This window comes from Plecotus auritus (assembly GCF_963455305.1).
Source record: "Plecotus auritus genome assembly, chromosome: 7".
Lineage (NCBI taxonomy): Eukaryota > Metazoa > Chordata > Mammalia > Chiroptera > Vespertilionidae > Plecotus > Plecotus auritus.
The window spans coordinates 79,219,083-79,231,739 of NC_137774.1; the positions used below are offsets into that span (position 1 = coordinate 79,219,083).

General features: G+C 53.4%; 1 protein-coding gene across 4 annotated transcripts in view; it reads left to right on the forward strand.

Annotated features, from left to right (window-relative positions):
• Nucleotides 1-11,746, forward strand: part of CLEC16A (C-type lectin domain containing 16A) — a 231,621-nt gene extending 219,875 nt beyond the window's left edge. For 3 of the 4 annotated variants that reach the window (XM_080679438.1, XM_080679439.1, XM_080679441.1), the window contains exon 23: nucleotides 8,428-11,746. In XM_080679438.1, coding sequence (XP_080535564.1) covers nucleotides 8,428-8,783 — 356 coding nt within the window. In that variant the 3' untranslated portion in view covers nucleotides 8,784-11,746. Of the gene's footprint in view, nucleotides 1-4,707; nucleotides 4,832-8,427 lie in introns of all 4 variants that reach the window. The other variant, XM_080679440.1, reaches the window with a different exon arrangement.
• The last annotated feature ends 911 nt before the right edge of the window (nucleotides 11,747-12,657 follow it).

The following is a 12,657-nucleotide window of genomic DNA, read 5'->3' on the forward strand; positions in this document are numbered from 1 at the left end:
CGCATCTCTGCAGACACTGAAATAGCTCCCCTCTTGGTGAGGGGCCGGCCCACTGGGCAGCTTGTGCTTCACTCTCAATTCAGGACCCACCTGTTGGTCCCTGGAAAGAGAGCGTCAGAGCGCACGAGCAACTGCCCATCACAGCTGCCCAGCCACAGGCGTCAGCTCTGTCCCAGGCCATGAGCCAGGGTGGCAGGTCTCGGGAGGACCACCATTCCCTTGCCTCGCAATGCCAAACTTCCAGGCCAGCCCACCGCCTCCCAGATTCATCCAGAGGACAGCACCTGGGTTCCCATGTCCCTACAGGGCCAGGTCTGCCCAGAGGGTCCCCTCATCTGCCTGGTACCTTACTGAGCCATGTCTTACTGAGCCGTGCTGGATGGGGAGCCAAGGACGGAAGAGGGGAGAAGGTTCTAGTGGGGCGGGTGCCCTTTGGCCAGTTTTCCTGGTTTGACGTCAGTCTGGAATGGTGGCCAGTGTTGAGGCGTCTGATTTGGAAAGGCTGGGCCTGTGTTGCCTGCTCAGCAGACTCTACACCCACAGGGCCTGGCTACAGTCTAGCAGAGGCCGCATCCTTCGAGGGCCAGCGGGTGGGGGTGGGCCCGGGCCTCCCCGCAGCCCAGCCAAGAGGCCACTAGTCCTCAAAGTGGCTTTTGAGGGCACAGTGCTGAATCAAAAGCATTCCTAGCCCTGTTTTCAGAGCCCCCGAGTCCAGGAAGTCCCCAATGTGGAGAGCAGCGGCCAAGTACCCTGCAGCCGAATCAGCAACTCCGGTGGCTCCTCTGCTCCTGGAGCCGTGCCTTGCTCAGTCAGGTGTTTGGTTGGGGAAGCACATGAGAGATGCCAGCCACCAGGGGACGAGACAGGCCCAGCTTCCCGTGTCTCTGCTCCGTGGTTTTGAAACCTGGAATTGTACAAGGAGATCCATAAAGCCAGGGGTGAGGCTCACACCATCTGAGCCACCGACATGGCATGGCACCTACCGCCCAGCCTTCTCTGTACACTGCTGCATGGTGTCCACAGCAGCCCCACGTGGCAGGCACTTGCTCAGAAGTGCTTCACAGACACCTCCGCATCGAATCCCGCCTCCCATTGTACAGCTGAAAACACGGGGGCTCAGAAAGGCCATGCAGCTTGGTCTATTGCTGCAAGTGAGTGGGGGAGTCCTCGCCTTGGCAACTCCCAACTCATGCTCTACTTTCTGACGCAGCCCAGCAGAATCAGGGGTTCCTCGGTCGGTCTCGAGTACCTTCAAGGGTATTGCAGAGACTCGGGACCCAGGTTTGGATCCTGGTTGGGGACAGCCCATGAGGTGCACACACCTCTCCTTCCAGTATGCACAGAGCCCAAATGAAAAGCTGCAGCCCGTCCACAGAGACCCAGGAAACTGCACCCCAGTCAGCAGAGGCTGGGCTATGCGACCCCTGTTGGGGAAAGCCTGGTGGTCCCCCAAAATCAGCAAAGTGGACCCCAGATATCCAGATCTCTGTCAGCCCAAATGGCTTTGTACTTAAATGAGGGCATGAAACCATCCTGATAGCCAATTGTGTTTCTGCCTCTGCCCTGTGTCCAGGCCAGGAGACCTTAAGTTTCCTGTCTGAGTTTGAAAGAGAACAGGTTTATCCCAAATGCAGATTTTCTCAGCTTCCCCGGGGCCTTCAATACCACGATTCAAGTTCTGTGGCTGTCATCCCTGACCACAGTAGGGCCCTCTACAGGGCACCCCATCCTGCCCCTCAGCCTCTTAGTGGCTTACCTCTCTGCATCTTTTCTGCCTCTGCCATGGTACCCCACCTCCACTGTATTATCTTTCTCTAAACAAACAGATTTGTTGAGTCCCTCCTGCATGCAGGCACTAGGGATACAGGGTAACAAAGGGAGACATGCACAGGCTAGCCGGGGAGCCCACGGTCCATCAGACGACCACACAGATAAGTATCCAGTTACAAGCTACAACAAAGGAAACGTGCAGGGAGCTCCGAAAGCTGAACAGCTGCAGGAGGGCTGGAGGCTCCTGGAGGAGGCCGCACTGGAGCTGAAAGCCAAAGGGTGAGGGGTTCACCAGGCCAGGGCTCCATGAGAAAGGTGGCCTTGGGTCTCACACAAAAAGAGCCCAGACTCTGGCAGGAGACAGGTTAATTCCTTTCCCCATCTCCCTGGGGTCTTCCTGTAAATTCTGCCCTCCTAAACAGACTGGGGCGGCCTGGTTTTGAGAAACAGTCCCCATGCCCATCAGAGCTGAAGCCTGTGGCCCAGCACTGGCAGAGGGCTCCTCCCAAGGGGAAGGGACCCCACCCAGAGGGGTCACCGGTTGCCAGTTGCTCAGAAGCACCAGCTTCTGATTCGCCATTGCACACCAGAGACTGGGTGGGTGTGATTGGCTCTAGCAAATACTGACCCTCAAATCAGGGCCAAGAGACACTCCAGACCGAAGGCACAATCAAAGGTGAATGCTCTGGTAACTAAAGTAACCAACCAGAAAGAGTTGGGGCGAGGGATTTTATTTTCATCTTCAATTATGTGCCTGTTAAAGGTGTGCAGAGGGGACTTTACTGTCTGGTTTTACTACCTCATACAGGAGTTGACCTGTTCCCACTGTCTTTTAAAGTGCTTTGAGATCTTCAAGTCTTTCTGGGGAGAGCTGGTGCCCTGCACAGGGGAGCGTCCAGGAACCCAGCCTCTTGTCGCCCACTCGTCCCCAAGAGCTGGCCTGATGGGCCTCACTCATTCCCCAGTGAGAAAATTACAGGGTTAGAGTCAGCACATTTTTTCCTTAAACATTTATGGTTTTGAGAAACTGAAATTGCAGAGAACATATGGCGGGAAAGAGAAAATAGACCCAATTTTGGAACCAAATGTAAGACCAGTAGGAATTCTTTAGAAATATTTGCTGAGCCTGGCGCCATGGCTCAGTGGTTGAACGTCAACCTATGAACCAGGAAGTCACCATTTGATTCCTGGTTGGAGCTTATGGCTGGGTTGCTGGCTTGATCCCCAGTGGGGAGTGTACAGGAGGCAGCCAATCAAAGATTCTCTCATCAATGATGTTTCTATCTCTCCCTCTCTGAAATCAATAAAAATAAATTTTTTTAAAAAAGAAATATTTGCTGAGTTACGCCTGTACATACACATGATGATAGATACACTACACATGTACACACATACACACAAATGCACACATAATCTTTCACACGTGTTCTTGGTGAGCTACTTTGAGGAGGAAGGAAAATGGTTTGTTAAAAAAATTAAGTCAGAGTTAAGGCCAACCTCTTTTTTAAAAAAATATATTTTTTTATTTATTTCAGAGAAGAAGGGAGATGGAGAGAGAGGAACATTAATGGTGAGAGAGAATCATTGATCAGCTGCCTCCTGCACACCCGCCACTGGGGATCGAGCCGGAAACCCAGGCATGTGCCCTGACCAGGAATTCCATGACCTCCTGGTTCATAGGTCTATGCTCAACCGCTGTGCCACACCGGCTGGGCCAGCCTGTTCTTTCTGATGTCCATTCCTAAGGTCCACAGAATTATGAGTTGTGGCCATTATGACATTTCCCCAAGGTTTACAGAAAGAAGGACGATTTGGTTCCTGTCTGGAGCTTGACAGGGGCAGGGTACTGCTCTGCTGGGCCTCCCTCCCCGTCCTCACCTCTCCCTAGGGTGATTGTTTGAACATATGACCTTGACCCCAGGACACAGTCCCATTTGGACCAACTTAGAGCCAGACAGCCCAAGACTGACCTGCATGTCACTGAACTCAGTTACCACAGTCGGGCAGAACTTTTAAGGACAGAAACCTGAGTCAAAGGTATTGTCTTTTCTCCCCGGTTTTCTCCACGACATTTTTTAAAAATTGGGATAAGATATAAATAACATTAAATGTACCATTTTAACCATTTTTAAGCTTATATTTTAGTGGCATTAGGTACCTTCACCTTGTGTTCTGTGGCCTTGATTTTAAGCTTTGCTGTAATCCCAAGTTTGTCTTAGATGACGGTTCCTTCCTTCCCAATGAGATGCTCCTAACATTTTTTTTTCAGCCGGTTAAAACAAACCCTCTGGCCTCTTGGCACCAGGTCTCAGATCTTCCTGCCATGGTTCAGTCTTGGTTTTCAAAGGTTCGTCACTAGAGCGCCGCCTGGAGAGTGTCACCCATGGCTGGGGAGGATGTCTCAGAGCGCCTTGCCCCGAGGCCTTCCCAGAACTCACAGAGCTGTGCTATCAGCTCTTGGGTGCTGACACCGAGGGCCATCAGTCTCATCGTTGGGTCAGAAATCTGCTTGTTTCACCAGCTGGTTTGGCTCCGATCCTCCAACCACACAGCCTTCCCTCCTCAGAGCCTCCCTCGGATGCAGGGTTCACCTCTTACCTGCTGGTTTGCATCGAAACTGACGGGCCCCTGGTCTCTCACCAAGACCAGATGATGCTGATGGCCCCACTCTCCATTCCAACAGGACCGAACCTTTGCTGTCCTTACCCCAATTGAGCCCCAACACCACCTCGTCCTGGAGGGACAGAGTGGGGCTGTCTTACCTGCATGGGGGGCTGCGCCCCATGCCCCAGCTGTCACAGCATCCCTGGGCACTGCCCCGCCCCTTGCACACTCATCGATGCTCAGTGTTCGTCTCTGCTCTGCGCCCTTCTCCATGTCACCTTTCTGTCCTGTTGTTAAAGGCTTTCAATGATCTGTTGCTGTGTTTCCCTCTAGTCAGGAGTGGCAGGAAAGGACGCCGGCGAGTGTTCAGCCTGTCGGAGGCCGACAGTCACGGCGGCCACTGGGTTTAGTGCTTCGAACGGCAGCTGTCACGGCAACTCTGGCACAGTCCATGCAGGCAGGTCTCCTCCGTTAGCCTCCGCGGCCCACGACGCCCCTCGCCCGCCGCATTTGCACAGTCAGCGGGCTCTGCTCCGCAAGCGAGCCAGGCTGGGCTCCCAGGACACCAAGTTGTGGACTGGAGCTCCCTCAGAGTGGGCATTTCCTCACCTTCCCTGGACTGGAGCTCCCTCCCTTTGTGGCCTCATCTCACCTGAGGATCAAATCCCCTGGGTCTTTCCCTTCCACACCAGACCCCGCAGCCTGGAAACACTGCCCCTCCGGGCAACACCGTGCAGGCCAGGCCAGGCTCGGCACAGGCCCGTGCCTTCCCAGGATAGCCCCAGTTTAGGCCACAGGGTTGGGTGATAGATTTTGCAATAAGCAAGCAGTAAGTCAGCTTTTTTTTTTCTTTTCATTTTATCCTGGTCTTGCTCAAAGCTAAGTGATAGATTCCATCACATTTCAGCCAAAGGCCAAAAGTTATAAACACACCAATGGCTATAACTCCATCATCCCCCTCTTACAATTACACCCTGTATAGCGGTGAGGGTGGTCTGGGGGCCACGGCACACCTTGTCGCTGGCACTGCCATCTCCCTCGGTGCTTCCTCAGGGTTTCCCACATGCGCCCTCCCACTTGGCAGCTGTGCCTGCCAGTCAGGAGCCTCCTGCCTTCTTTTGTGTGTAAAAGCTGTTTCCTCTGAGCTTTGCCCTCTGACTTGCTGTACTGCTCTTTTCTCCCCCACCTCACTCAGGGCCACCTATTCCAGACGAGCACATCAAACCCAAGTTTTTACTGGGAACTGTAACTCACTCAGCAAGGGTCAGCCAGGCCCCTGCCCCAAAGCCAGAGACCAGCTTCTGGGGGTGCCGGCCAGGGACGTGATGGTCAGCTTGGGGCAGAGCCACGGGGAGGCCAAGCATCACTCATGGAAGCCTGGACATCCGGGATTTCCCACTCCAGCCTCCTGTCGTCTCCCGTGCCCCTGGCCAGGAAGCCAGAATGTCCTCCACATCCCTCACTTCCTGGGCCAGGACCCAACTTGTGGCCTTAGACCTCCTAAACCCCAACTGCAGTAACTTTTGCACTCAGCACTTGACCAGAAAACATGTCCTCGCTAGGCTGTGTTCCCCTGGTGAAACCTGCAAAGTCCCCTCCCCAGTGGATAAGTGTGAAGGTCACATTAAGAAGCAGTTCTTAGTTTAACAATAATAATAAAGTAAAAATAAATAAAATAAGACAGTGTTGTGGGTGAGGGTAAGAGGAGGTTGTTTTTTCTTATTAAAAAAAAAAAGGCTAATTTATGTGACCCTGAAAACATGTTTTACATGGAAAATATATTTAAACAGCCATGACAATGAAGGGTCATTGTCCTCGTCTTACTGATGAGGAACTGTAGCTCCAAAAAACTGAAATCTCTTGTTAGGGTCACAATATAGATTGAATGGTGGCCCCTAAAATACACACCCATGTTCTAATCCCTGGAACCTATAAATATTACCATATAGGGCAAAAAGTGTGGTTAAGTTAAGGATCCTGAGAGGAGGAGTTTATTCTGGGTTACTCAGGTGGGCCCTGAATAATTTAATAATGTAATGAAGACATGTTTCAGATCTTAAAAAAAAAAAAAAAAACAGGCTATTTTTATGGGGAAAACCCATCTCTTTAATAAAAGTGTGGGTTCTTTTCCTAAAGAAGTGACCAGTTTTGTGTATAGGGTGTTATTTGTCAGTTTGTTTGTTTTCTAACATATCTGATGGCAACTTTCGCACATCCTTGATTTTTCTCATCACCAAAACCTCATCAGGGATCAGGGAGAGAGCTTTGCCAGCTTTTTTTAATATCTGCCTGCAAATGTGGACGGGCAGAGAAGGAAACTCTAACATAGAAGTTTTGAGAAAAATGTGAAGGAAATGCTTTGCAGCTCTGTCTCCAGATGGCACAAAAGTGCCATTTCGAGAATTAGTCATTTCTCAACTGTCCTGTCAGCAGCTCGACTTGCATGTGTACCCACATGCACAAGGCTTACGGACACGCACCCACTCATGTGAAGTGAGGTGCGGCCACGGGGCAGGTGAGCCCCCTCTCAGCCACACATCCTGGTGAATGACAGGCAGGTCGTGCTGGGTCAGCCCATCACCACAGCTGTTCTTAACGGAATGAAGCAAAGTTGCAGAAATTCAGAGAAACCAGAATGCGTGTGGGGTGTTCACCATTCTGTCTCAGGTCACCCCTGCTCGAGTAACTTTTTCCACTAAAGCCCACGGTGCCACCCTCCAGGAGTGAGGACAGGCCCAAAGTCCCACACAGTGGTTTTCTCTGACCTTATTTTACTTTAAAAAAAGGGTGGGGGGAGGGCTGTAAAAAAATTTAACTGGGACTTGGTAGTGCTCATCTCGCCTGAGAGTCTCGTGGGAAGAAACCATGCTATGTGCTTTGGGGACTCAATCTGTTGCTTGCACTTTCTCTCCACAATGGGGATCCTCATCCTCTCTCCTTTATCCATGCTGTGTGCCCTTTGGTTTTATTTTGCTCTTGGTTTTTCCATTCTGTTGCTCAGTGTTGGCAATTCTATTTTGTTTTGGCTTAACTTATAAGAAAAAACAACAACAACAACTAGAATCACATTGGACAAAAGAATGTCTACCACCATTCACAGGGCCCAGACTCATGGCCCACACAGTGTCACCAGCACCTCCAGCCAATGGCTCCTTAACCCCATGGTCCATACAAATAGCAATTTGCTTTCCAAGCGAGATGCTCACAGCCTTCTTATCAATGCTTTCAAATTACGGGCATGTGACATCCTAGAAGATGTTTTCCACGATGCCCTCCAGTCACAACCGGCGTGTCTGACCAGGCAGGTCTGTCATGGAAAGCAAATGAGGCCATCTGTCTGTAACCTAATCAAGGGTTTTGAAAAGCACCCAAAAAAGAAATTGCCGCTCTGAGAATAACTGTATGGGCAGAACCTCCCCTTCCTTCTGACTTGGTTTCTCCCTGTGGGGACCAGAGTGGCCCGGGCGATCACAGTCCCTTTGTAAGTGCTAACTCAGCACTTCAAGAAGGAACAGGAGACAGCAGTCCCAGCTTTGCAAGTTAAAACGTTCTATAGAATTCCCTTCTCTGTCCTTTTTTTTTTTTTTTTTTTTTTTTTTTTTTTTTAATATTGCAGTGAGTTTCCTTTTTGGTAAATGTCACCAAATTAGATCTGGAAATAGCATAAAGTGATAAGCACCCCCAAGCCCATTTCCTCCCTACACGTGTGTTTATCATTAGGCAGGTGGGTCAGGCCTGGTGCATCCATACAGCCCCCTGGGCACCCAGGAACTGGGCTTCCATCATCCACCCCTTGATTTTTGCACAAGCCCCTCACTTTTCCTTTGCATCACAAGTGAGGGTAGCCCTGGGCCCTGACAGATTCCCCCAGGCCTAGGTCAGACTGGATTCACCAGCTTCTGTGCCCCCAGAAGGAGCAGTGGAGCAAGCTGTTCCCTCCACATCACCATCTCCCACCCAGATTCCCCTGGGCCTTTGTTCAGGACGGGGCAGAGGGTGCCCGCAGAGCAGAAGGTCTCAGAGCTAAGTGTCCCTGTGTTTCCCCCCACCCAGATGACGCCGTGACTATGGAACAGCCTCAGCCTAACCTTCCCGACCTGTCGGTGATCGTCAACGAAACGGAAGCAGATGCCAGGCCCTGCAAGAGCCTGGCAAAGAGCGTGGACATGGAGACGGTCAGCCTGTCCCCCAGCCTCACCCCGGCCCAGCAGCCCACCATCTCCCTGCTCTGCGAGGACACGGCCGACGCGCTGAGCGTGGAGTCGCTGACCCTCGTCCCACCTGTGGACCCCCACAGCCTCCATACCCTCACAGGCATCCCCCCGCCACCTACACTAGCCGCAGAGGGCACGGTGGCCCCAGGCAAGGAGATTGCGCATCCGGAGCCAGCAGGCCCCTCTGAGCACTAGTCCGAGCCACGCAGCCTCCCTCTGTGGGTGTGGCTCCGCTGGTAGGGACCCAGGCCACTGACTCCAAAGACACATTGGGAGCATCGCTGTGACCATCTTCACCGCCCCCATGTGCTCCTTGACTCCATTTGAATTCCTCTTTCACTTTCCACTTCGAGAGCAGCTGGGACCCATGGAGACACCCCAGCAAACCCAGAGGACTGAGGCGGCGCCTCGGGAAGTGGTTGGGTTCCTGGTCTGCGCACCCCCCAGCCTGGGTGGCAAGACCCACCACCACCACTCCATCAGCCGGCCCTGCCCAGCTCACAGCTCCTCTGTGCATCCCAGTGTGCATGGAAGAAGCGGACGAGGTCACCATAGGTAGAAATTTGCAGAAAAGTGAACTTTGATAAACATCTCCTTTGGGTATTTATTTCCACTTTTGGCAGCAGGTGGAAAGCATTTATTTTAAAAGCACCTATTTTGTTGAAAAGTCCAAAAAAATCCTCAATGCTAAGGTTTAATGTCATGTAAAAAGTGTAAGATTACTGTTAAGTTTTCATTTTCATTTTCCCCTGAACTTCCCAGTGTTTTGGTTTAGAGTTCTCAGTCTGGCGTTCTCCGTTTTCTTAAGTGATTCTTATTTCTTTATTACTCACTAACTCTGCAGGCCTGTGGGATGATAAGTACCTTCCTGGAAAGTTTAGAGTATTTTTTAAACAAAATAAGGGAGATACGTGTATTCTCAGGTACACAGGGAGCAGAGAGGGCGGGGGTTTCCCTGCCAGCAACCCAGGGGCCTCACGTTACCTGAAGTCTTCATGAAACTTCAGTCAGCTCCTGGCTCAGCACCCGTTCCTGGTTTCTGGCCCAAAAGCAAGCAGGACAGTTACCCAGCATCTCCTTCAGTTGTCCCATCTCTGTTTGCCTAAGAAAGAAACACTGGAGACCGTGAAGCCCCCTGTGGCTGTGATGAGAGCAAAGGCGTGGCACCAGCATCTACATAGCCTGCTCGAGCCTATGCACTCTTCCTCTGCTGCCACCACCGAGACACAGCTTGTTTGTAAAATGAACCCCCGCCCTTTGGGCCAGGGGTGCGTGGGCCAGTTCTCCCCAGATCCAGTAAAGCAGCCAAAGTTCCTTCCTGCTTGGCATAGCCAAGCGACCCTCCCCGCTCTGCGTGCTGAGACCTTCCGCAGCTTGCCTCCCAGTGTCCCCCCTGGTGGCCTCCAGACGCTCCGCCTGCTCACCACCCACCTGTTAGTGGACGGGGTCCTCTCCGCCTCCCACAATCCAGCCGCCACAGCAGGGCCTGGAGGAGACAGTTCCTGCGGGGGATGGGAGTGGTGCCAGTCAGAAGCCCTCCGGGCAGCTGTGCCCACCAATCTTCAACAAAGAAAGGACTCATTTAGGCTGAAGTTCAGGGCCCCAGCAAGAGGGACAAGCCACGACCACCCGCAGAGCCAGGTGGGACGGGAGAAGAAGACAGTCTGTGGGGAGGAGGGCCAGTGGTACGCCTTCTCCAGCAGCCAGCCACGGGTCCTGCGTGATCTGCTTGCATGTAGAAACAGCCCATCCCAGGCCGTGTACTTCTGGTTTTCCAATGACTTGGTCAGCAGAACTGAAACCAAGTGACTTCCCAGGTGGAGCCAGGCCCTCCCCGGGACCACCGCCTGCTGTCTGGAATCTAGTGGTTCCTGGTGGCTTCGTGGCCTCCAGCACTGACGGGACGGAGAAGGTCTCGGCAGGGGGACAGCATGCCCAGGGGCCTGTGGCAGCACTGCCCAGGCTTGGGGAACCGGACGTAGCCTCCATGGACTATCAAGTGAAAGGTGCGGATTGGCCCCCCAGCCAGCCAGTAGCTCACCTGGGCAGGACACCTTTAGGTGTGTGGGTGGGGACTGCTTTTACCCGACACCTGGATGCTGAGGAGGAGGATATATGTCCTTGTGCTGGGAGGTCTGGGGTCCGGAGGAGGCAGGCAGGGTCTTGGCTCTGATGAAAGTTTCATCTCACAAGGTCTTGGCCGTCTTAGCAGCAGTGGACTCGGCTGTTTTCAGGAGAACCCCACAAACTTCACAGCGGGGCGCTCCCAGGCTGGCCAGTCCACACAGAACACTGGGTCTCGGGTCGGCCAGAGACAGTTGAGCCCAGAACAGGAGGGACCCTCTGACCCATGGGCCCTTAAACTCAGATCTTCAATGTCAGGAGGGGCTGGGGTTGGTCCCACCCTCCCCAAGTCCACACTGAGCTCTTGGGTTGTCCACGCTAGGGGCAGGGTTGACCACATGAGTCCCCAAACCTCAGCTTTGAAAGTTGCCATGGAGAAGCAACGTCCTTTCTGGCTTGAGGGAGTGAGGGCACCCTGCCCCAAATGCCAGGTGGGGCGAGTTCAAGGAGCTCCCCAGGGAGGAGCAGGGGACCATCCCAAAGCCACAGTGAGAAGGTGGGGCAGATGTCCCATCCCAGGGAGGGGTGGGCAGGAGGGTCCTCCCGCCCCAGCAGGCTTTCTCCGCCCCCTCCCCCTCCGCCAGGCCTGCCCTGCTCTGTGCTCTGCAGGAGGCAGCATCCCACCCAAGCACCCACCCACATCAGCCAGTGACGGTGAGTGAAGAAACACACGCTTCACGGACTCCGAGATCTCCAAGGTCTCAAGGTGCACTGTTTGAAAAGGCCCAGGGTGAACTGATTCTCATCTTTTCTAGATGCAATAAATGAGAAATATTTCATGTAGTCATGTTGACACTGGGCATAAACTGTAAGGGTTCCTAATGTTCCTCCGAGCTGAAAATATGTAAATAAGTTTGTCCCAAGGAGGAGCAGGGTTAGGATACCTCACGCTTCTGGGTTGAGGGACCGTTTCAGGGAAGTACCTGCTCACCAGGGTGACTCATGCTTCTTGAGCACTGCACACCAGGGTGGAAATGAAAACTGGAACTTCCTTGTAAATTGTTACTTGGCAATAAACGCGAAAGAGCTACCAGAATGTGGCTGCTGCTTCGTGTCTGTGGCAGGGCGGCCACGCAGGCAAAAGGCAGGTTCTCTGCTGACCCTCAGCCTGTCACAGCTGTCAGAGGGCTGGGCAGCCCCCACCCTGGCCAGGTGTTCCCTCCCCAGTTCCTAAAAGGGAGGCAGGGCTGTTCCTGCCCAGAGCTGGGGAAGTGCAGGTGTATCAGGTTCCATCCAGAAAGTACCCCCCCTGTTCCCCTCCCCGCCCCTGCCAGGTGTAGTGAGCCTGGTCCATGCTCTGTGTCCCTCACCTGCGGGCCATCGCGCTTCAGGTGGTGCACCTGTGGAAAGGTGCTGTTAACAGCCCTACCTCCCCAGACAGGTGCAGGGAACCTCTGCATTGTGGCTTCCACGTGCTGCTGGGAGGGGGAAGCAGCAGGGCCAGGCATCAGGAAGTTCATGCTGGGGCTGGCTCCTTCCAGAGCCAGGACATGCACCAGCGTGAGCTCCAGAACTTTTTGGAAATGGGTTCTCACGGCAATTCCTGAAGCTCCAGCTTAAACCTTGGCCAGAAAAGCCAGACCTGAGCCTTGAAGTACACCCTGAATTGAGTCCAAAGTGAATGGGACGCCACCTGCCTACCCACCTCATACCACAGGTTGAGTGATGCCTCCGGAAGGTAGAGGCTGCTGCGGAGGGCAGGGTGCCCTGGGTGTTCAGTCTTCTACTTGCCCGCAGCAGGGTTCCCTTCCCCTCCCAGCCCAGGGCCTCAAAGGAGCTGGAGTCCCTGGGTTGAGGTTGGATTCTGCTCTGCACCAGGGCCTGCTGGGGACCCAGTGCTGTGCCAGTCTGGCTGCAGCCTTGCCCGTCCATCCCGGCAGCAGCCATGCCTGGCGGGGACATGGCACTCCTGCATCACAGTGGCTTTAGTGTAGAAAACATCTTC